This window comes from Otolemur garnettii, unplaced genomic scaffold, assembly GCF_000181295.1.
Source record: "Otolemur garnettii isolate 467f Iridium unplaced genomic scaffold, OtoGar3 scaffold00008, whole genome shotgun sequence".
NCBI lineage: Eukaryota > Metazoa > Chordata > Mammalia > Primates > Galagidae > Otolemur > Otolemur garnettii.
The window spans coordinates 16,315,110-16,336,433 of record NW_003852403.1 but is presented as its reverse complement, the minus strand read 5'-3'; the positions used below and the strand labels follow the sequence as shown (position 1 = coordinate 16,336,433).

At 42.9% G+C, this 21,324-nt stretch overlaps 1 protein-coding gene across 1 annotated transcript; it reads left to right on the top strand.

Annotated features, from left to right (window-relative positions):
• The first annotated feature begins 2,189 nt into the window (after positions 1–2,189).
• Positions 2,190–18,331, top strand: SRGN (serglycin). Its single transcript, XM_003783607.3, has 3 exons — positions 2,190–2,313; positions 13,433–13,580; positions 17,482–18,331. The coding sequence occupies exons 1-3, from the start codon at positions 2,235–2,237 to the stop codon at positions 17,723–17,725; spliced, it is 471 nt and encodes a 156-aa protein (XP_003783655.1). The 5' UTR covers positions 2,190–2,234; the 3' UTR covers positions 17,726–18,331.
• The last annotated feature ends 2,993 nt before the right edge of the window (positions 18,332–21,324 follow it).

Here is a 21,324-nt window from a genome sequence, read left to right as displayed (position 1 = left end):
GAGCATCTCCTGAGGCCAGGAGTTTGAGACCAGCCTGAGCAACACAGTAATGCTCTGTATCTACAAAAAAAAAAAAAAAGAAGAAGAAGAAAGAAAGAAAAAAAGTTGGCTGGGTGTGGTGGCACACACTTCTGTAGTCTCAGCTGTTCAGGAGGTGGAAGAGAAAAGATCACTTGAGTCCATGAGTTCGAGGCTGCAGTGAGCTATGATTGAGCCACTCAGCACACTCCAGCCTGGGCAACGGAGTGAGACATTGTCTCAGATGAAAAAAGAAAAAAAGAAAAAAGAAAGACATGTATATTGTAGAAGTTGAAGTTTAGGGAAATTCACAGGAAAGATGTCGATCCTATTTGCTTAATGGAGGAATCCTTGAGCAAGAAGATGGTGCCCAGCCCAGAGGAGTGCTGCCAGTACGCCCCTTCCAGCGTGTGCCATGTGATTTAAGGACACCATGGTTAGAGCTACAATGGTGAACGCATGAAGAGTAAGTGCAGGACGCGGGCTGGGACCCAGGACTTCTGATCACTGCATGCATTTGACCTGCTCCTCTGAGCTTGAATAGGATGAAGGAAAGGAGACTACAGGAAGACTATTCGCAAGAAACCGTTGGTTGCCAATGCAGCGGGAGAAGAGCAAATGCTTACACAGACTGCGAATGTTTTGAAACATGACCTAGGGAAGGAAAAAAACGAAGTTCTTACATGGAAAATGTCCCCCAAATGACCATTTAAAGTACAAGCTCTAATCTGCTCTGAGGGTTTGCAGGAAACTTACTGATGCTATTGTCTTGGTGCCAGGGTTCTAAATTGGGGGTTAGGATTAAAAGGGACCAAATATGACAGCCGATATTTGAAACTGAAGTCAATGCTCCTTAGTGGACAGCTCGCTGGGCTGGGGAGTGCTGGGGTTGTTTGCTGCACTTGGAAGAGTGCAGACGTCTCCCTGGGCTGCAGGATGCACTTCTGGCTGGTTCCCAGGGGCTGCTGAAGGTCAAAATATGCACTCTTTGTGTCTCTGTGCCACAGCATTTAGATTCTGAGGCCCTCTCCTGAGCAGGAAATGGTAAAGGAATCAGCAGGAAGCCTAAAACAAGGGAAAGGAAACTCCTCCCTCCTATCAAGGGACAGGCAAGGGTGAGGATGAAAATGGAAAGTGGGCATATGCGTTAAATGTCTGGGGCGGCAGGGGAGTGGATGAAATGGAGAGTACTTGAACCTTGAAAGGAAGTAAGGAAAAAATTACATGCACCAAGGGCAAGGATATGTGATCAACTGGTATTTATTGTGTGACTTTAATACGGAGACTTCGTCCTCCAGAAATCTGCCCCAGGCCCAGGACCAGGAAAAATGTTCCTTTATTTACATGGGGCAGAGGTTTGTGTGTTTGCTGAGTTCTGGTAGCCCACTGAGAGAACAACCTCCCTCTGTTCCTAGATTTCTGGCTTATTCAGAGGACCCAAAAATCAAGTTGACAATTTTTAGCAGGAGAAAAGATGGAGGTTCAAATGGAATGGAATCACGAGAAATACTCCGTGTGAAGAAGCAGAGGCACGCAAAATAATTTTGCTGTGTTACAAGTTCTTTGCAACTGAAAACCTTCACTGTACGTTTGAGGTAGCGGGAGATCCAATGACTCGCCGGAGAAACTGAGTCCAGGATGAAGGAAACCGTTCATCTGAAATCCGACCACATAGTCTTGCAGACCAGAATTCAACTTTGAAGTTTTAACTTCTCAAGCTTGGCTCAGCAAGTTCCGCTGCGCCCTGATGAAAAAGAAAGGTAAGCACATCCTATGTGGAAGGGGCTCAGCCAGAAGGCAGCACCTCGCTCTCGTATCTCATCAATAATGCAGCAGCCTGTTACTGTGAGCAATCTCCTGTTTAGATTGTTACCTGAAGAAAGGAAAAACAAACCACCCTGCATGCTGACTCTACTGTTTTGGTGGGAAAAAAAGTTCTAACAGGCAAGTGGCAAACAACTGAACTTTTGAGAAAGCAGGCCTAGGAGAGTCCAGAGCAGTTTCATAACGGGTATGCATAGCTATTTTGCAGCCTCCCCCTCACCCCCTCTTTGGGTTTTGATGTGGATCTCTTACTATTTGTTCAGGAAGTCGTGACGTGTGTTCTGGGCAGGGTTTGAGGTTTTGGAGCCTTTTCTAAAAGGGCCAGAGAGCACCCTGCTACACTTCCTAATCGTGAGGTTGGTGTGCGGCCGGCAGGGCCCAGAGAGCTGGTGATGATGCAGTGGCTTCTCAAGTGCAGGGGGCTGGTCCTGGCTTTTGCCCTCATCCTGGTTTTGGGATCCTCTGTTCAAGGTAAGACTTGGGAATCTCGCTCCCCTGTAACCTTCTTAGTAGGTCCCCAGAGTCCATGCAAGTGATTATAAAGTACAAAATGTAGAATATTGAGGGAAAGGAGGCAAAGAAGAAGGATTTGGGGTGGCTGACCTCCTTAGTGTGAGATCAGTTCAATACCAGGAAAAATTAAACTTTGAGGCAGGTAGGGTCTTGTAAACTCTTACAGTGATGGAAGTGTGCTGTTTTATTTTTTGGATGAAAATATGTGGTTTATACATTTTAAAATTCAAATTAATATAAATTAACATTTTAAATTTATAAAATATAAATTAAATTTATACATTTAAAAAATTCCTCCAGAAAGGAATATAGAAAATGACCCACGTATCTGACTCATGGAGGAGATGGCACGTTTGAGTGTTTTCTAGAATCTACCCACCCCTAGTGTCTGTATCAGCCCCTAATTTTAATACATTCTGATGGACTTATTCTTTTAATGCCAGGGGATGCTATTTTTTTTAATTGGGGTAAATTTGTGCCTATTCTTTTCTTTTTCAACTTGGTTCTTACTGAAAATTCAATTATGGTTAGACATAATTAATACTAACACTCTCAGAATTTAAAGAGAAGCCAAAGAATGTTAGTCTGAGTGCTGTTGTTCTGTTGCTCAGAGAAACATCCCATTTGAAAATACCTTCTCAGGTTTCCCTATCATTTGGAGTTGTTTAGTCAGACTGAAACAACTTAAAACCTCCAATGACTAAGAAAATAAAAATGGTCGGTTTGTAGGAAAAATGTCATTTCTTCTTCTTTGGTAAGTAAGGAATTGTATCTAATAAGGCAGAAGTCATGGCCTGATAAACAGAAGGCAGAAGTTATAGAAGAAAAACATTACGTTCCCTCGGATGGTAAGGGAAATGTTGAGTCACAGTGACACGCATGTCCTGGATTTGTTGCTTCAAAGTGACTTCTAGTTGTCATGATCTTACTTCCTATGGAAATGAGATCTTGCCACTGATCTCAGAGACATCCATCTTGTATTAGATATGTATAGGTCAGGTGCAGTGGCTCACGCCTGTAATGAGGCACTCTGGGAGGCCCAGGTGAGAGGATCCTTTGAGCTCAGGAGTTCTAAACCAACCTGAGCAAAAAGGAGCCCCCATCTCTACTAAAAATAGAAAAACTAGCCAGGGCGGGCAACGTGGTGGGCACCTGGGATCCCAGCAACTTGGGAGACTGAGGCAGGAGGATTGCATGGACTCAGGAGTTTGAGGTGGGGGTGAGGTATGCTGACGCCACAGCACACTAGCCTGGACAACAGAGTGAGACTCTGTCTCTAAAAAAAGGAAATTTATAAATTCATTTTCTTGTAGTTATGTTAACATTGAATAAAAACAGCAAGTAAGGGTGGTGCCTGTGGCCCAGTGAGTAGGGCGCCAGCCCCATATACCAAGCCTGGTGGATTCAAACCCGGCCCCGGCCAAAATGCAACAAAAAATAGCTCGGCATTGTGGTGGGTGCCTGTAGTCCCAGCTACTCAGGAGGCTGAAGCAAGAGAATCGCCTAAGCCTAGTAGTTGGAGTTTGCTGTGAGCCATGACATCACAGCACTCTACTGAGGGTGACAAAGTGAGGTGCTGTTTCTAAAAAAAACAAAAAGCAAGTAAAATTGCTGAAAATTCATTAATCTATTTATTTCTAAAGTATAAAACATTGTTAATTGTCAGGAACTTACTTGGATCTTTGAGGGAAAATCTTCAGCTTGATGAAATAATTCCCTAATAAGTATATACTCTGGCAAGATTGAGCGTAGTGAGGTTCATACTCATAGCACAGACTTGAGTGACCAGGGGTTGTAGTTCATACTCGTAGCACAGACTTGAGTGACCAGGGGTTGTAGTTCATACTCGTAGCACAGACTTGAGTGACCAGGGGTTGTTGGCACACCCCAATCAGAGCTACGTAAGTCTCTGTATTCTCAAAATTTCTCAGAAATGCTACATTTTCCACTATGATTGATTAAATAAAGCTAGAATGAAAACAAAAAAGTTTCTTGTGTAGTATATATTTATTAGAAAGAAATGAAGAAGAAAAGCAATCATCGTGAAATCATATAAAATACCAGCAGTTGTTATCACCTGGGAGATGGAGCTCTCTGTTAGAAAAAGAAAGCAAAAAAGGAGGCAATGAATAAACCGACAATCTAGGGTGTTTCCAAGGAACATAACTTGGAATTGAAGTCAAGGGTTTGTGCCCACCTCCGAAAGTGAAGGGAAATAGATGCCCACCTCCGGCTGCTTGTTTGAATGATTGTAATGCAAAGACTACTATACCACGTCATTGTCCCCCCACATGACGCCAGAGGTGATCTGGATGAAATTCTTCCTTCATCTTTTAAAAAATGTTTACTGAAACCATCGGTTTGACTGATCAAATTAACTAGGCTTTTGGCTGGATTTTACTGAGCATATTCAAAACGATCTTAGTTACTGGATTAGTCTGCCCAGGCTGCCAGAACAAAGCACCACAGACTGTGTGGCTTAAACAACAGAAATTTATTTCCTCACGGTTCTGGAGATGAGAGTCCACAATCAAGGTGTTGGCAGGGCTGGCTTCATCCTGAGGCTGCTCTCAGCTTATAGACGCCTCTTCTGCCTTGTCTTCACATGGCCTTTCCTCCACACCTCTGTGTCCTAACACCCCTTTGTTATAGACACTGGTCATTGGATAAGGGCCACCCTAATGACCTCATCTTAACTAATTACATCTGCAATGACCCTCTTTCCAAATAATCTCACACTGTGTGGTGCTCCAGGTTAGAACTTCAACACATGAAGTGTATTTTTACTATAAGTCAAAGCCAAGTAGGCCAGCCATGGTGGCTCATGCCTGTAATTCTAGCGCTTTGGGAGGCTGAGGCAGGTGAATCCCTTGAGTTCAGGAATTAGAGACCAGCCTGAGCAGGAGGGAGACCTCATCTCTACTAAAAATCAAAAAAGCTTTCCGGACGTGGTGGCAGGTCCGTGCATGTGAGCACAGGCGTGTAGTCCCAGCTACTCAGGAGGCTGAGGTAGGAGGATTGCTTAAGTCCAGGAGTTTTAGATTGCTGCAAGCAATGATGCCACTAAACTCTAGCTGGAGGTGATGGAGCAAGACTTTGTCTTTCAAAAAAAAAAAAAAGAAAGAAAAGCCAAGGAAATACATGGGGTAAAACTGTATCTGCTAAGCACCAAGAAATGGAAATTGGGGATTTATGGGAAAACTGGAGAGCACAGATGGCTTAATCTATTTAATGTGGAGCTCAGGAGATTATTAATGAGGCCTGTGAATCCTACACTCTGCTTGTCTATCTTTTTCAAAGATAGAAAATGGAACTCCAGGTTAGCACTTGTGGTTCAGTGGGTAGGGCGCTGGCTCCATATACTGAGGGTGGCAGGTTCAAACCCAGCCCTAGCCAAACTGCAACAAAAAATAGCCGGGCGCTGTGGTGGGTGCCTGTGGTCTCAGCTACTTGAGAGGCTGAGGCAAGAGAATTGCCTAAGCCCAGGAGTTGAAAGTTGCTGTGAGTTGTGATGCCACGGCACTCTACTGAGGGCAACAAAGTGAGACTCTGTTTTTAAAAAAAAAGAAAAAGGGCTCGGCGCCTATGGCTCAACCGGCTAAGGCGCCAGCCACGTACACCTAAGGTGGCGGGTTCGAATCCCCAGCCCGGACCCGCCAAACAACAATGACGGCTGCAACCCAAAAATAGCCGGGCGTTGTGGCGGGCGCCTGTGATCCCAGCTACTTGGGAGGCAGAGGCAGGAGACTGGCTTGAGCCCAGGAGTTGGAGGTTGCTGTGAGCTGTAATGCCACGGCACTCTACCCAGGGGGACAGCTTGAGGCTCTGTCTCAAAAAAAAAAAAAAGAAAAAGAAAATGGAACTACACAATCAGGCGTGGCCAAGGAAGCCACGGCCAGACCACCTTGTCTTCTCGACGCTGTCTCCTAGACCACAACACCATTGCGTGCTGCTGTTTGTAAACTGATTTCCACATCCGTTCTCTGGTAATCGTCCTCATCCTCCCTGGAAGTAGCCAATTAATAGAGGAGAAAACCAGATCTGACGTTCATCATCTCATTTGCTCTGCACATCAGCTTCTTAAAAAAAAATTTGTGAATCGGCTCAGCACCTGTAGCACAGTGGTTACGGCACTGGCCACATGCACTGACGGTGGTGGGTTCAAACTCGGCCCGGGCTAGCGTGGTGGGTTCAAACTCGGCCCGGGCTAGCTAAACAACAATGACAACTGCAACAACAACAACAAAAATAGCCAAGTGTTGTGGCAGGCACCTGTCGTCCCAGCTACTTGGGAGGCTGAGGCAAGAGAATCCCTTAAGCCCAACAGTTGGAGGTTGCTGTGAGCTGTGACGCCACGGCACTTTACCAAGGGCGATAAAGTGAGACCCTATCTCCAAAAAAAAAATTGTGAATCTTGCCCAAGGCTCATTACAACTAATTAATGGCAGAACTGGTCATCTGATTTCGAGGTCAGAATTAACTTTTTACTATAGCTTATGGATTAGAGGTTTTCTTCAATTAAAACAAAGAACCTTCCTTTGACTACAGCCCTTGCCAGGATGTTTCCCACTGAGTTGAGGGAGAAATTGAAAGTAAACTTACAGCTTTTTATAGCGCAGGGGTGGGGGAGCTTATGCATCTTGTAGGATTGAGAGGCTAGTGAGAAGTAACTCCAGATCAGACAGTGCTACCATTTTGAATGAATCAAAATGGACTTTTTAGAAAAAAAAAGAGAGGGGGAAAAAAAACGAAGGAAAGAAAAAGATTGTCTTTTTCTCCCCTTCATGGTAGTTAAAAATAGGAAATTAGTAAATTATGATTATGTTGGGGGAAAAACTGATACCATAATATAAAAAGATACAGAGAACCTTCTGGAGAAAGTTGTTTGTTCTGGTAACATTTACTCACAGGAAGTATTTTGGTAAAGCAGAACTTGGGAGTTGAGGGATGGTGGGAGAGCAGAAGAGATTCGAACAAAAATTCTTTCCCTTGGAATTCATTACAAAATTAATCAGAAGGTCCTATCCGTAGGTCTTATAGGAAGATAACATTTCTGTCCACGAGCATACTCCCTGTTCCCCTTTTATTTATTTTTTTAAATTACGATAATCATAAGACATTTATCTCAAGCAAGACAGAGTTAAGATGCTGTCACAACTTCAGGGGCTGGAACTGTACATTTTCACATCTTGCCAACACTCTGGAATAGCTAAGTCAGGAATTTTGTGCTTAATTTTATTATTTTTTATTTTTTAATTTTTTTTTTGAGACAGAGTCTCACTTTGTCACCCTCAGTATAGTGCCATAGCGTCATAGCTCACAGCAACCTCCAACTCCTGGGCTTAGGCAATACTCTTGCCTCAGCCTCCCAAGTAGCTGGGACCATAGGTTACTTTTTTGTTGCGGTTTGGCTGGGGCCAGGTTTGAACCTGCCACCCTGGGTATGTGGGGCCAGGGCCCTACTCACTGCCACAGGCGCTGCCCTTGTGCTTCATTTTAAAGTACATTTAACACCATCAGCCCCAAATTAGACAGACTTTTGGAGTGGAAGCAATTCTACTTTTGATTTCATTATACATTTTTTTTTTTTTTTGAGACAGAGTCTCACTCTATTGCCCTAGGCTAGAGTGCCATAGCGTTAGCCTAGCTCACAGTAACCTCAAACTGCAGGGTACAAAAGATCCTCCTGCCTCCACTTTTGAGTAGCTGGGACTACTCAAATGCCCACCACAGTACCCAGTTAATGTTTCTATTTTTTTTGTTTTTTTTGCAGCTTTTGGCCAGGGCTGGGTTTGAACTCGCCACCTCCGGCATATGGGGCCAGGGCCCTACTTCTTTGAGTCATAGGTGCCCCCACATTTGTCTATTTTTATTAGAGACTGGGTCTCACTCTTGCTCAGGCTGTTCTCCAACTGCTGAGCTCAAGGGTCCTCTTGCCTGGGCCTCCTTGACTGTTGGGATTACAAGTGTGAGTCACCATGTCTGGCCTTATTTTATATATATATATATATATTTTTTTTTTTTTTTTGAGACAGAGTCTCACTATGTCACCCCTTTGTAGAGGGTGGGGTTATGTAGAGGGTGGGGTTATGACACCCCACAGCTCACAGCAACCTCAAATTCTTGGCCTTAAGTGATTCTCTTGCCTCAGCCTGACAAGTAGCTGGGACTACAGGTGCCCACCACAACACCTGGCTATTTTTTTGCTGTTATTGTTGTAGTTGTCATTGTTGTTTAGCAGGCTCAGGCTGGGTTAGAAACTGCCAGCCTTTGTGTATGTGGCTGGCTCCCTAGCCACTGAGCTACAGGTACTGAGCCTTATTATATATTTTTTAACAGCTTTATTAAGATAGAGTTTGCATACCATACAATTCACCCATTTAAAGTATTTAATTCAATAGTTTTCTCTATATTCATAGAATTCTACAACCATCATCATAGTTGCTTTTAAAACATTTTCAACATGCCCTAAAAGGAAGTCCTCTTTATAAATTTTAATAGCTAAGTTTCTGGACTCTGGGGGAATTTTTAATTTTAGGAATATTTTTTACTAATTTGCCAAAGCTGTACTTGCTATACTAGTGAAAAGATGTGGCCTTTCACCTGGATGCTTCCTCCTAAAGCAGGGGTCCTCAAACTTTTCTAACAGGGAGCCAGTTCATTGGCCCTCAGACCATTGGAGGGCCGGACTGCGGGCCCTGGGATGAGTCGGGCAGCGGTGGCAAAAACACCCAGCGGGCCAGATAAATGTCCTCGGTGGGGCGCATGTGGCCCACAGGCCAAAGTTTGAGGAAGCCCCTAAAACATTGTTTTTCTTTTTTGTTTAATTTCCCATGTACACACACGTTTTCTTGGCTTGATATTCCCTGTGTTAGCCACATGCAGAGGAGAGGGCCGGGATCCGTCGAGGGCAGCAGCCATGAACCACCTGTGCTACTGAACACTTTGAGACACCTGTGAATGCAAAACATACATGATTTGGAAGACTTGGGATAAAAAGAGAAAGCAAACTATCCTATTAATAACTCTCACATTGATTACAATATATTTGGCTAAGTAAACTGTATTAAAATTAATTCCATCTGTTTTTATTTTTAAAAATATGGCTGGTAGAAACATTTGAAACACCCTGTGCAGGTTGCTTTATGTCTCTGTTGGACAGTGCTGGTCTAGACTGTGTGGGGTGTGAAAACACTGCCCTCTGCTGGAGGAGATGTGAGTTTGTTTTGTTTTGTTTTGTTTTTTGGTCACACCTATAAGAAAAGGTTTCTAAGCAGCCATTAAATGCCAAACTAATGCTGCCTCAGGAAAAATTAGAAAAAAAGAAAGAAGGAGCAAATCATAGGAAATAACCTACTCTGTGAAAAGCTTAGGCTGGACGCTTCACATTGTTTTATCTCATTTAAATAGCAATGTTTTGGGATAGCATTATTCAGATTTTAAAGACCATAAATAGAGGATCAGAGAGGTACTGCATGGTAAAATATGAATTTAAATTTAAATTTACAAGCTCTCTCCTTTCAGAGATAAGTTGTTGTTCTCATCCTCTGCATCATCAGAGAAAGTAGCATTAAAGAGCTCTGACCATGGCTGTCGCTGGGTACTATTCTAAGAACCTAACATTCATATCTCATATCTGTTGTCCCCGTTTAACAGATGAAGAAACAGAGGCCTAGGAAGGTTAAGGTGGTCAAGCTCACACAGCAGATAAAGGGCAGACATGGAGATGTAATCGTGCCTGCCTTATCCCCAGCCTCCAGGCGGTGATGGAGCTAACCCATTTTGGGCAACTAGCTGTCTCAGACTGGACATTGTAGGCTATACTCAGGAGCCATAGGGAAGATTATGATAGAATATTAGTTCCAAAGGAAAGGAAGGAAGGAAGGAAAGAAAAAAGTTAGTTCCAATGGGAGAATATTTATTTTATTCTACATTGGAGTTTTTTAATATTTATATTTTTAAAAGAATATTGTTTAGGCCAGGCGCAGTGGCGCATGCCTGTAATCCTAGAACTCTAGGGGGCTGAGGTGGGTGGATTGCCTGAGCTCACAGGTTCAAGACAAGCCTGAGCAAGAGTTAGACCCATCTCAAAGAATAGTTGGGTGTTGTGGCAGATGCCTGTACTTCCAGCTACTTGGGAGGTTGAGGCAAAAGGATCAGTTGAGCTCAGGAGTTTGAGGTTGCTGTGAGCTATGAAGCCACAGCACTCTACTGAGGGTGACAAAGTGAGACTCTGTCTTAAAATAAATAAATAAATAAATAAAAATAAATAATAGGCTTGGTGCCTGTAGCTCAGCGGCTAAGGCGCCAGCCACATATAACAGAGCTGGCGGGTTTGAATCCTGCCTGGGCCTACCAAAAAAACAATGACAACTACAACAAAAATAGCTGGGCGTTGGGTGGAGCCTGTGGTTCAGTGGGTAGCATGCTGGCCCCATATGCCAAGGGTGGCGGGTTCAAACCCAGCCACGGCCAAACTGCAACAAAAAAATAGCTGGGTGTTATGGTGGGTGCCTGTAGTCCCAGCTCCTCAGGAGGCTGGATCACCTAAGCCTAAGAGCTGAAGGTTGCTGTGAGCTGTGATGCCACCCTAAGCCTAAGAGCTGGAGGTTGCTGTGAGCTGTGACGCCATGGCATTCTACCGAGGATGACAAAGTGAGACTTTGTCTCTACAAAAAAAATAATAAATAAATAGCTGGGCGTTGTGGCGGGCGCCTGTAGTCCCAGGTACTCAGGAGGCTGAGGTGAGAGAATTCCTCTAGCCCAAGAGTTTTGTGAGCTGTGATGCCACAGCACTCTACCGAGGGTGATATAATGAGACTCTGTCTCAAATAAATAAATTAATTAAAAGATATTATTACAGCAATTCTGAAAACAAAATGAGAAAAAAATCCACCAAAGATTCTACTGCAGTAGTTCCAAAGATCTTACTACGATAGTTATTTTTGTGTATTTCCTCCCATTTTCCTCCTATATGTTTGTACAGTTGAAACTATTATGCATACAAAGTGGTATTTGGATTTTTTTTGTTCATTTTTAAATATAGGTTCTTCCTGTGATGCTACATAGTTTTTTCCCTAAGACCCACTTTTTCACCATTTGGTCGATATTCTCCCTCATGAGTGTAATTTATCTGAGTGTTTCCATTGTTTTGTGCTGGGCTTTAAAATCCCATTTCCTGCTTTTAAAAAAATTCTAGACATGTTTCTTCTTGCTAGGTAATTACTAGTAGCACTTGTTAGTTAAAATAAAGTGTGTGGGTTCAGCGCCCATAGCACAGTGGTTACTGTGTTGGCCACATGCACCGAGGCTGGCGGGTTCAAACCCAGCCTGGGCCAGCTAAACAACAATGACAACTGCAACAAAAAAATAGCCGGGCATTGTGGCGGGTGCCTATAGTCCCAGCTACTTGGGAAGATTAGGCAAGAGAATCACATGAGTCCAAGAGTTTGAGGTTGCTATGAGCTGTGATGCCATAGCACTCTACCGAGGGCAATATAGTGAAACTCTGTTTCAAAATAAATTAAATAAAGTGTGTGCTTGGGGTGGGGAGGAGATGAATCTTCTGAAGAGTGGTGAAATCTTTCTCACACCAGGGCTCCGTCCTTGCTAAATTGAGGAATGAAGATTTCATTTCATGAGCTAATAAAGGATCTCCCATATAACCTCATAACACTAGATTTGGGGGCTCGTCCATAGAAATTAAATTCAAAAGATGCTATGAGAAACTCTGACATTCTAACTCACCTGTTCCTTCATGAATAGAGGAGGCTTGTTCTTGTGAAGAAAGAGTATACGTTTTTTTTCTTTTGAGATAGAGTCTTTCTCTGTTGCCCAGGCTAGAGTGCAGTGGTGTCATCATAGCTCACTGTAGCCCCAAACTCCAGGGCTCAAGTGTTCTTCCTACCTCACCCTCTCAAAGTGCTAGGATTACAGGATTGGACCACCACATCAGGCTGGGGACAAGTTTTTTTTTGGTTTTTTTTTTTTTGAGACAAAGTCTCACTCAGAGTGCCATAATGTTACAGCTCACAGCAACCTCCAACTCTTGGGTTTAAGAGATTCTCTTGCCTCAGCCTCCTAAGCAGCTGGGACTATAGGCGCCGGCTGCAACACCTGGCTATTTTTTTTGTTGCACTTGTCGTTGTTTAGCAGGCCTGAGCAGGGTTCGAACCCACCACCCTAGGTGTATGTGGCTGGTGCCATAACCACTGTCCTACGGGCACCGAGCTGAGGGGACAAGTTTTAAGATGAACTTTTTATTCCTATGGCTACCATCTAGTCCTAAAACACAAGAACTAGGATTCTGTAATATCGCAGGTACTAGTTACTGTATTCCTTACATTTTTGGAACTGATTCAACTTATCTCTGTAAAAGGAGACAGGCTTTGGGCCTGGCACCACATATAGGACTTTATATGCATTTTCTCATTTACTTTTTGTGAGAAGCTTATGACACTATTATTAAAAGCATCTTCACTCTACAGCGGAGTTTGAGAAAAGTTAAGGTTTCATAACTAGTCAGTATCAGAGCTGGGACTTCACTCCAGCAATTGATTCTAACGTCTATTCTATTTTTTTTTTTTTTTGAGAGTCTCATTTTGATGCCCTCAGTAGAGTGCTGTGGGATCATAGCTCACAGCAACATCCAATTCTTGGGCTCAAGTGATTCTCTTGCCTCAGCCTTCCAAGTAGCGGGGACTATGGGAGCCCGCCACAACGCCCAGCTATTTTTAGAGGTGGGGGGTTCTCGCTCTTGCTCAGGCTGGTCTCAAATCTGTGAGCTTAGGCAATCCACCCACCTTGGTCTCCCAGAGTGCTAGGATTACAGGTGCCCCTCACTAATGCCTATTCTAACCTAAAACTCTCTCCTACTTTCTGGAGTATTATGCAAAGGACAATGTATATACATAGCTGGCCCATTGTCAGTGTTGCTGTTAGATAACTGGGAGTAAAACCCATCTACATTTTATTTTCTCCTAAAGTTAGAATCTATTTAGTTAAGAACTTCTTAGGGACTGAGTGATTGGAAACTGTAATACATGCTGATTAACCATATGGATCCTTATTTGGGCAGGTTACCCTATGCGAAGAGCCAGGTACCAGTGGGTACGCTGCAATCCCAACAGTAATTCCGCAAACTGCATTGATGAAAAGGGACCGATGTTTGACCTTGTTCCAGATGAATCCAATAGGATTCTCCCTCCAAGGACTGACCCTTTTTCGTAAGTGGACTTTCTTCTGATTTTAATTTTTTTAATCTTTTTTGAAGGGAGAGTTAGAGACAGGGTCTCACTATGTTGCCCAGGATGATCTTGAACTTCTGGCCTCAAGTGATCTTCCTGTCTCAGCCTCCTAAAGTGCTGAGATTACAAAAACAAGCCACAGTGCCCATCCTGATTTTAAAGTGGTTATAATTCACAGCCTCTGTTGAAATCATGGCACAGAAGTAGGTGGATTGTCCAGAGTTTTTCTGCCAGTTCTTGCTTTGGTAGTTTGGTTTTTATTGTACAGTACATGATAAAATTGCGCTGTATATAATGGTATATGACAGGTGGAAGTATATGTGATTCAGCTACATTTTTGCCAGGGTTTTTTAATGGGTGCTAGAGACGATCTTTGAGTACTTTTTCACAACAGGTGTGGAAATGATTGAACATTATTTTATTTATATAAACAAAACACACTATATATTAAAATCCAGTAGGAGTTGAACACTGAATGGATAAGCAAAATGTCATATATCCATACAAAGGATTTTTTTTTTTTTGAGATAGGGTCTCAAGCTGTCACCCTGGGTAGAGCTGCACCCCTTGTGACAACCACTTTAATATCGGACTGGGCACTGTGGCTTGTTCCTGCAATTTTACCTTACACTGTACAATAAAAACCAAATTACCAAAGCAAGCACTATGACTGTCTATGGCATCATAGCTCACAGCAACCTCCAACTCTTGGCTTCAAATCATCCTCTTGCCTCAGTTCTTCTATTTTTAGTAGAGACACGGTATCGCTCTGGCTTGGGTTGGTCTTAAACTTGTGAGCGCAAGCAATCCACCCACCTTGGCCACCTCAAGTGCGAGGTGTGAGGTGTGAGCCACCACACCAGCCCAGAGGAATATTATTTGACCATAGAACAAAGTACTGATATATGCTACAACATAGATGAACCTCAAAAACATTGTTCAGAGTGAAAGAAGCCAGGCACAAAGAGCCTCCTGTTGTATTATTCCAACCGTAGGAAATGTTCCAAATAGGCAAATCCTTAGAGGCAGAAATTAGAATAGTGGTTGCCAGGGGCTGGGGGGAGGGAGAAATAAGGGAAGACCGTTAACAGTAAGAATTTTTTGGAGGAAGTGTGATTTAAGTGTTCTGAAATTATATAGTAATGATTTTTAAAAATTAGAGAAAATAATTAATGACCATGACTTGTAAAACAAAAATCAAGCCTCTTCTTGATCAAATAAAACCAACTTTAATCTTGTAAAAAATACTCATAAGTAACAAAAATTTGAATTATACTAGAATCCATTATTTCAATGAAGACCGACATTATATAGCATGTAGCAGAAATGTATTAAGAAAAGGATTATTAGCACTTTGGGAGGCTGAGGTGGGTGGATCACTTGAGCTCAGGAGTTTGAGACCAGCCTGAGCAAGAGCGAGACCCCATAGAAATAGAAAAACCTGGCCAGGCTTTGTGGTGGTGTCTATAGCCCCAGCTACTCAGGATGCTGAGGCAAAAGGATCGCTTGAGCCTAGGAGTTTGAGGTTACCAGGGGATGACAGAGTGAGACTATGTCTCAAAAAAAAAAAAAAAAAAAAGAAAAGAAAAGAAAAGAAAAAGAAAGGCTTATCATAAAAGTTTTCATCTTTAAACTCAAACCTAGAAAATCACTATCCTCAAAGCCAGGTAAATCATCATGCCCAAACCAGGAAAACCCGTTATCATTTTGGGGATTCTGGTGACTGCGTATCACCAACATTCATTGCATTAGAGAGTAAATATAGCAATCGCCAAAGTGCAACTTTGCAGTCCTACCCCCTATGCTTTAAGACCACAGCATTTTTTTTTTTTTTTGAGACAGAGCCTCAAGCTATCTCCCTGGGTAGAGTGCTATGGCATCACAGCTCACAGCAACCTCCAACTCCTGGGCTCAAGCGAGTCTCCTGCCTCAGCCTCCCAAGTAGCTGGGACCACAGGCGCCTGCCACAACACCCAGCTATTTTTTGGTTGCAGCCGTCATTGTTGTTTGGTAGTGGGCCCAGGCTGGATTCAAACCCACCACCTTAGGTGTATGTGGCTGGCGCCTTAGCCACTTGAGCCACAGGCGCCGAGCCAAGACCACAGCATTAATCCTCCATAGCTTGAAGTCATGGACTTCAACATAATTCATTTAAATCTAAAATGTTAGGGGAATAACCCAAAATCTCCAAAACAACTATTTCACACCATTGCTGTACCCTGCCTTTGAAGCACCTCCTCAGTATATTTCTGATGCTTTGTTGCACTGTTCTGCCTCTGAGGACTGGCACCATTGCTCTAGCTGTTTGGTACTTGCTAAAATTGTAACCACCACCCAAACCAGAAAGTAGCCCCACCTTTCAGCATTCTTCAGCTGACTGAATTCAGGTTGAAGGCGGGGTAATTTTGTGAGAGCTATATACAGTGTGTGTGTGTTTGTATGTGTATATATATATATTTTTTTTCTTTTCTTTTTTTTTTTTCTAAGACACAGTCTCTGTTGGCCAGGCTAAGTGGAGTGGCCTGATCGTAGCTTGCTGGCAGGCTCAAACTCCTGGGCTCAAGTGATACTCCTGCCTCAGCCTCCCAAGTAGCTGAGACTGTAGGCATGCACCACCTCACCCAGCTAATTTTTCTATTTTTAGTAGAGATGAAGTCTCACTATGTTGCCCAGTCTGGTCTCCAAATCCTGGCCTCACGTGATCCTCCTGCCTCAGCATTTTAAAGTGCTGGGATTACAGGCATGAGCCACCACACCTGGACTGGGATGTATTTGTGGGGGAAGAAACTGAGTGTTACTGAATGTTAACACGCTGGCATATGTGAGGTACAATGCTTATCTTAGCTTTGTTGAAACACTGTAAATTACTATAATTTTTATTTTATATTTATTTATTTATTTGAGACAGAGTCTCACTATGTCGCCCTGGGTACATCACAGCTCACAGCAACCTCAAACTCTTGGGCTTAAGTGATTCTCTTGCCTCTGCCTCCCAAATAGCTAGGACTACAGGCACCTGCCACAACGCCTGACTATTTTTTGGTTGTAGTTGTCATTGCTGTTTGGCAGGCCTGGGCTGGATTTGAACCCGCCAGCTACGGTGTATGTGGCTGGTGCCCTAGCCACTGAGCTACAGGCAACAAGCCATAATTTTTATTTTTTGAGACAGAGTCTTACTTTGTCACTCTGGGTAGAGTGCTGTGGTCTAATAGCTCACAGCCACTTCAAACTTTTGGGCTCCAGTGATCCTCTGACCTCAGCCTCCCTAGTGGCTGAGACTATAGGCACCTGCCACCACACCTGGCCACTATTAGAAGTCTCATGGAAATTTTAATTTAGGAAAAATGCTAGGTAAAATTAGTTGTTTGTCCTCTCTTCAGTGAGAAAATGAAAAAAAGAGTTCTTTTTTTTGTTTTTTTTTGCGCAGTTTTTGGCTGGGGCTGGGTTTGAACTCACCACTTCCGGCATGTGGGGCCGGTGCCCCACTCTTTTGAGCCGCAGGCGCTGCCTTTTTTTTTTTTTTTTAACTGATTCCTTAAGTGAATTTGAAATACAGGATCGCTGTGCTAGAGGTAAGAAAATTAACAGTTTTGGGCAGTGCCTGTGGCTCAGTGAGTAGGGCACCGGCCACATTTACCGAGGGTGGCGGGTTCAAACCCGGCCCCAGTCTAACTGCAACAAAAAAAATAGCTGGGCATTGTGGAGGGCCTGTAGTCCCAGCTACTGGGGAGGCTGAGGCAAGAGAATCGCCTAAGCCCAAGAGCTGGAGTTTGCTGTGAGCCATGACGCCACGGCACTCTACCAAGGGCAATAAAGTGAGACTCTGTATCTAAAAAAAAAAAATTTTTTTTTTTACTTTGTTTTTTCCATTTTTCTTTAGAATGACAAGATTGCAGAACTGGAATGATATCTTCCCTCTTTCTGAAGATGACTCTGGGTCAGGCTCTGGCTCTGGCTCAGGATCTGGATCTGGAAGTGGCTTCCTGACTGAAATGGAGCAGGAATACCAGCCAGTAGATGAAAGTGATGCTTTCTACTACAACTCTAGGTCTCTTGACAGGAATCTGCCTTCAGACAACCAGGACTTGGGTGAAGATGGACCAGAAGAAGATTTTATTATGTAAAAGAAAAGTTTCTGCACCCTGACGTCAGGCAATGTATTCAGTATGTTTTGTGTACCGTGGTTAAATGATTCCTCTTGGGACAAAGAGTTTTATAGAAATTTTAAAGCATCTGAAAAAGAAGCTTCAATTTCATCATTTTTTCCTTATGAATTCTTTAAAAATTATGCTTTAATGCTGTTACCTATCCTATTATTCTGGAAAATACCTGCATTTTTGGGTATAATTTTCAACCAACATCACTGTGAAATTAATTAGATTCCCATTCTACAAAATTTCTTTAAATAATAAATTATACTTTTTAAATAAATTCAGGTGGAGAAGCAAATTGACAGGCAATATGTCATACCTATGTCTTCAGAAACCTAACTCAGATTGTTAATTATAGATATACCCCCTTTCTTATGAAAAATAAGTCAAAAAACAAGGTGAAACACAGTGAATTTATACAATGGGTATTTGACATGCGTTACGATGTGAAGTACTCTATACTATTACCATTAAATGTGTTTGCCGAGCTGGTGGACATGATCTAGAAATATGATAGCTGTTAAAATTAGAAACTTAAGACCTAAATTAAAGCACGATTGTGTTCTCAATACCTCTAAATGGCTTTATCTTTTTTCCTGGATGTCTATGTATTTTCAAATGTTACTCTATTAAAGCAGAAATATAACTAAAGTGTTAAGCTGTCTGGGGTCTCTTGCTCTAACTCAAGAAATAGCTGAGTGTAGTAGCTCACGCACTGAGAGGCCAAGGTGGGTGAATTGCTTGAGCTCAGGCATTTGAGACTAGCCTGAGCAAGAGCAAGACCTCATCTTTAAAATTAGCCAGGTGTTGTGGCAGGCACCTGTAGCTCCAGCTACTTAAGAGGCTGAAGCAAGAGAATCACTTGAGCCCAAGAGTGTGAGGTTGCTGTGAGCTATGACACCACAGCACTCTGGCCCTCTACTGAGGGCAAAAAAGTGAGACTCTTGTCTCAAAAAAAAAAAAAAAATTAAAATAAATAAATAAAATTGTTCTACAGTGAGTGTAAATTTTGCAACCAGGATCATGTCATCTTAATTGGGAGATAAAGGAAGCAATCATGCCTTCACCAGAAGGTTACACTTGTCAAAGTACTTCCTCACCTGAAGGATAGGCCCATCTCTGTTCCTCTTGGTTCTGAGAAGCCCACCAGCATCACTGTCATGGATTCTGTTCGGCACTGTTCCAGATTCCCTTTTCAAAACTGAGGAATTACTTAAATTAATCTCTGCTGAAAAGAGCCATCTGGCCCAAAGTCATGCCTCCTTGCAGGGTAGCCTGCAACCAATGACTGGTTGATGTGAGGACATTATAAAGGCCTGGTTTCTTCCTTGAACTCAGAAGGGCCATCACAGATTTAAAAGTCCATTTGGGATCAGCTGAGGCTTTGTTGGCCTCCACTGGCTTCTTTGCAGCTCAATTTCTTTTTTTACTCAGTTTGGTTTCCTTCCATCTCCCTCACAGGTGTCCTCCTGAGAATGCTTCCCCCTAGAAATTTTCTGCAAATTTCTATCTCAGAATTTGCTTCTTGGAGAATACAACTTGTGACAGTTGGTGCCAAGAGGTGTCAAAAATGCATGCTAAGATGGGATTTTGGAGCTAGGTTGCTGCTTCCTGGCTGGCAAGGAGGACTTCCTCCCCGGCACAAGGGAGCACAGGCAAAAGAAAGCATTGCGACTGTTAAAGCTTTCACTGGTGGGCGGTGCCTGTGGCTCAAGGAGTAGGGCGCCGGCCCCATATGCTGGAGGTGGTGGGTTCAAACCCAACCCCAGCCAAAAACCAAAAAAAAAAAAAAAAAAAAGCTTTCACTGGTGATGAACTGGGATGGTATACACATAGAAGGGAACAGCAGGGTGCAATACACAAGGCATTCAAGTAACATGGGGAAGTAGTAATTATAAAGACAATGGTATTGGATGGAAATTGCTGGAATTACAGTCAAACCTCCATAGCTGACCCTCTCCCTACATTGACTACTTCCTTAAGTTGACCTAATTTTTGCAGACTGGACACGTACCACATACATGTATCAGTAACAGGAGGCCTAGTTCCTTATGTTGACCACCTCTGTGTGTTGACCAGTTTGGTTCAATCCCTTGGGTGGTCAACTGACAGAGGTTCTACTGTAATGCTTTTGAAAGAGACAACCAAAAACCAAGGATAACTAATTAAAGTCTAAATGTGAACAACAGAAAGAAAAAAAAAAAAAGAAACAAATTCTTTTCTGTCATGGAAGGGCAGAAAAAACTGAGACCTAATCTCAGGACTTCTTGGTAGCACTGTTCCAAGAATGTTAAATTGTCAACCTAGCCAAGTTTGTCATGAAAGCTCAGGGTCCTGACTGGGGAAAAAAGGGGAACTTGAGAGATGAAGACATCTGGGTTGATATATTCAGGTATTTGGGAGGCTGAGGCACAAGGATCGCTTGAGGCTAGGAATTGGAGGTTCTTAAAGAGGCCCACTCTTTAAAAACTAATGCTTTTCTCTTGAAGATGATTAAGAAGCCTCTACCCTTAAAGACTATATATACCTTCCTTCAAGATCTGTGCCCGCCTCCCCTCCTAGCCACCAGAAGAATATCAAAGATAAGATATGATATAAACCAACAGAGTGCTGGGCATGGTGGCTCATGCCCATAATCCTAACATTCTGGGAGGCTGAGGTGGGTAGATTGCCTGAGCACAAGAGTTCGAGACCAGCTGGAGCCCCGTCTCTAAAAATAGCCAGGCATTGTGGTGGGTGCCTGTAGTCACAACTACTTGGGAGGCAGAGGCAAGAGAATCACTTGAGCCCAAGAGTTTGAGGTTGCTGTGAGCTGTGACACCACAGCACTCTACCCAGGGCGACAAAGTAAAACTCTGTCTCAATAAAAATAAATAAATAAACCAACAGAGAAATGTTGAACCTGCTAAGGAGAAAATGTAATATACTGTGAAGGTTCTATAGAATTTAGCTAATATATACTGTAAAGCAGAGAGAACGTCTATGAGACTTATTTCTAGAAGTGCTTGATCCAGGGATGAAGATAGAACTTCAAGTTGGATAAGGAAGTATTTAACAATGTGGGATATTCTCCTAAGGATGAAATATTATTTTTGATTTATAGGCAATTTACTTTCTTTGATAGTTTACTTAATTATAAAATGTGAGAATATTCCTCTGGGAGACAGTTTTCAGTACCCTGACAAGAAACCCAGGAGGTACTGATACTCTGCTGGACTGACTCTTAGAATCTTAAAAGTCTGGAGAAATTGACAGCTCACTTTTTTTTTTTTTTGAAACAGGGTCTCACTCATTGCAGGGACTAGAGTTCAATGGAATGACAGTAGCTCACTGCAATTTCCAATTCCTAGGCTCAAGTGATCTTCCTGCCTCAGCCTCCCGAGTAGCTGGGACTACAGATGCACACCACCACACCTGGCTAATTTTTTTCTATTTTTAGTAGAGATGGGGCCTTGCTCTTGGTCAGACTGGTCTCAAACTCCTCACCTTAAGTGATGCTCCCACCTCAGCCTCCCAGAGTGCAAGGATTACAGGCATGAGCCACTTCACACAGACCACTCTTTTTTTTTTTT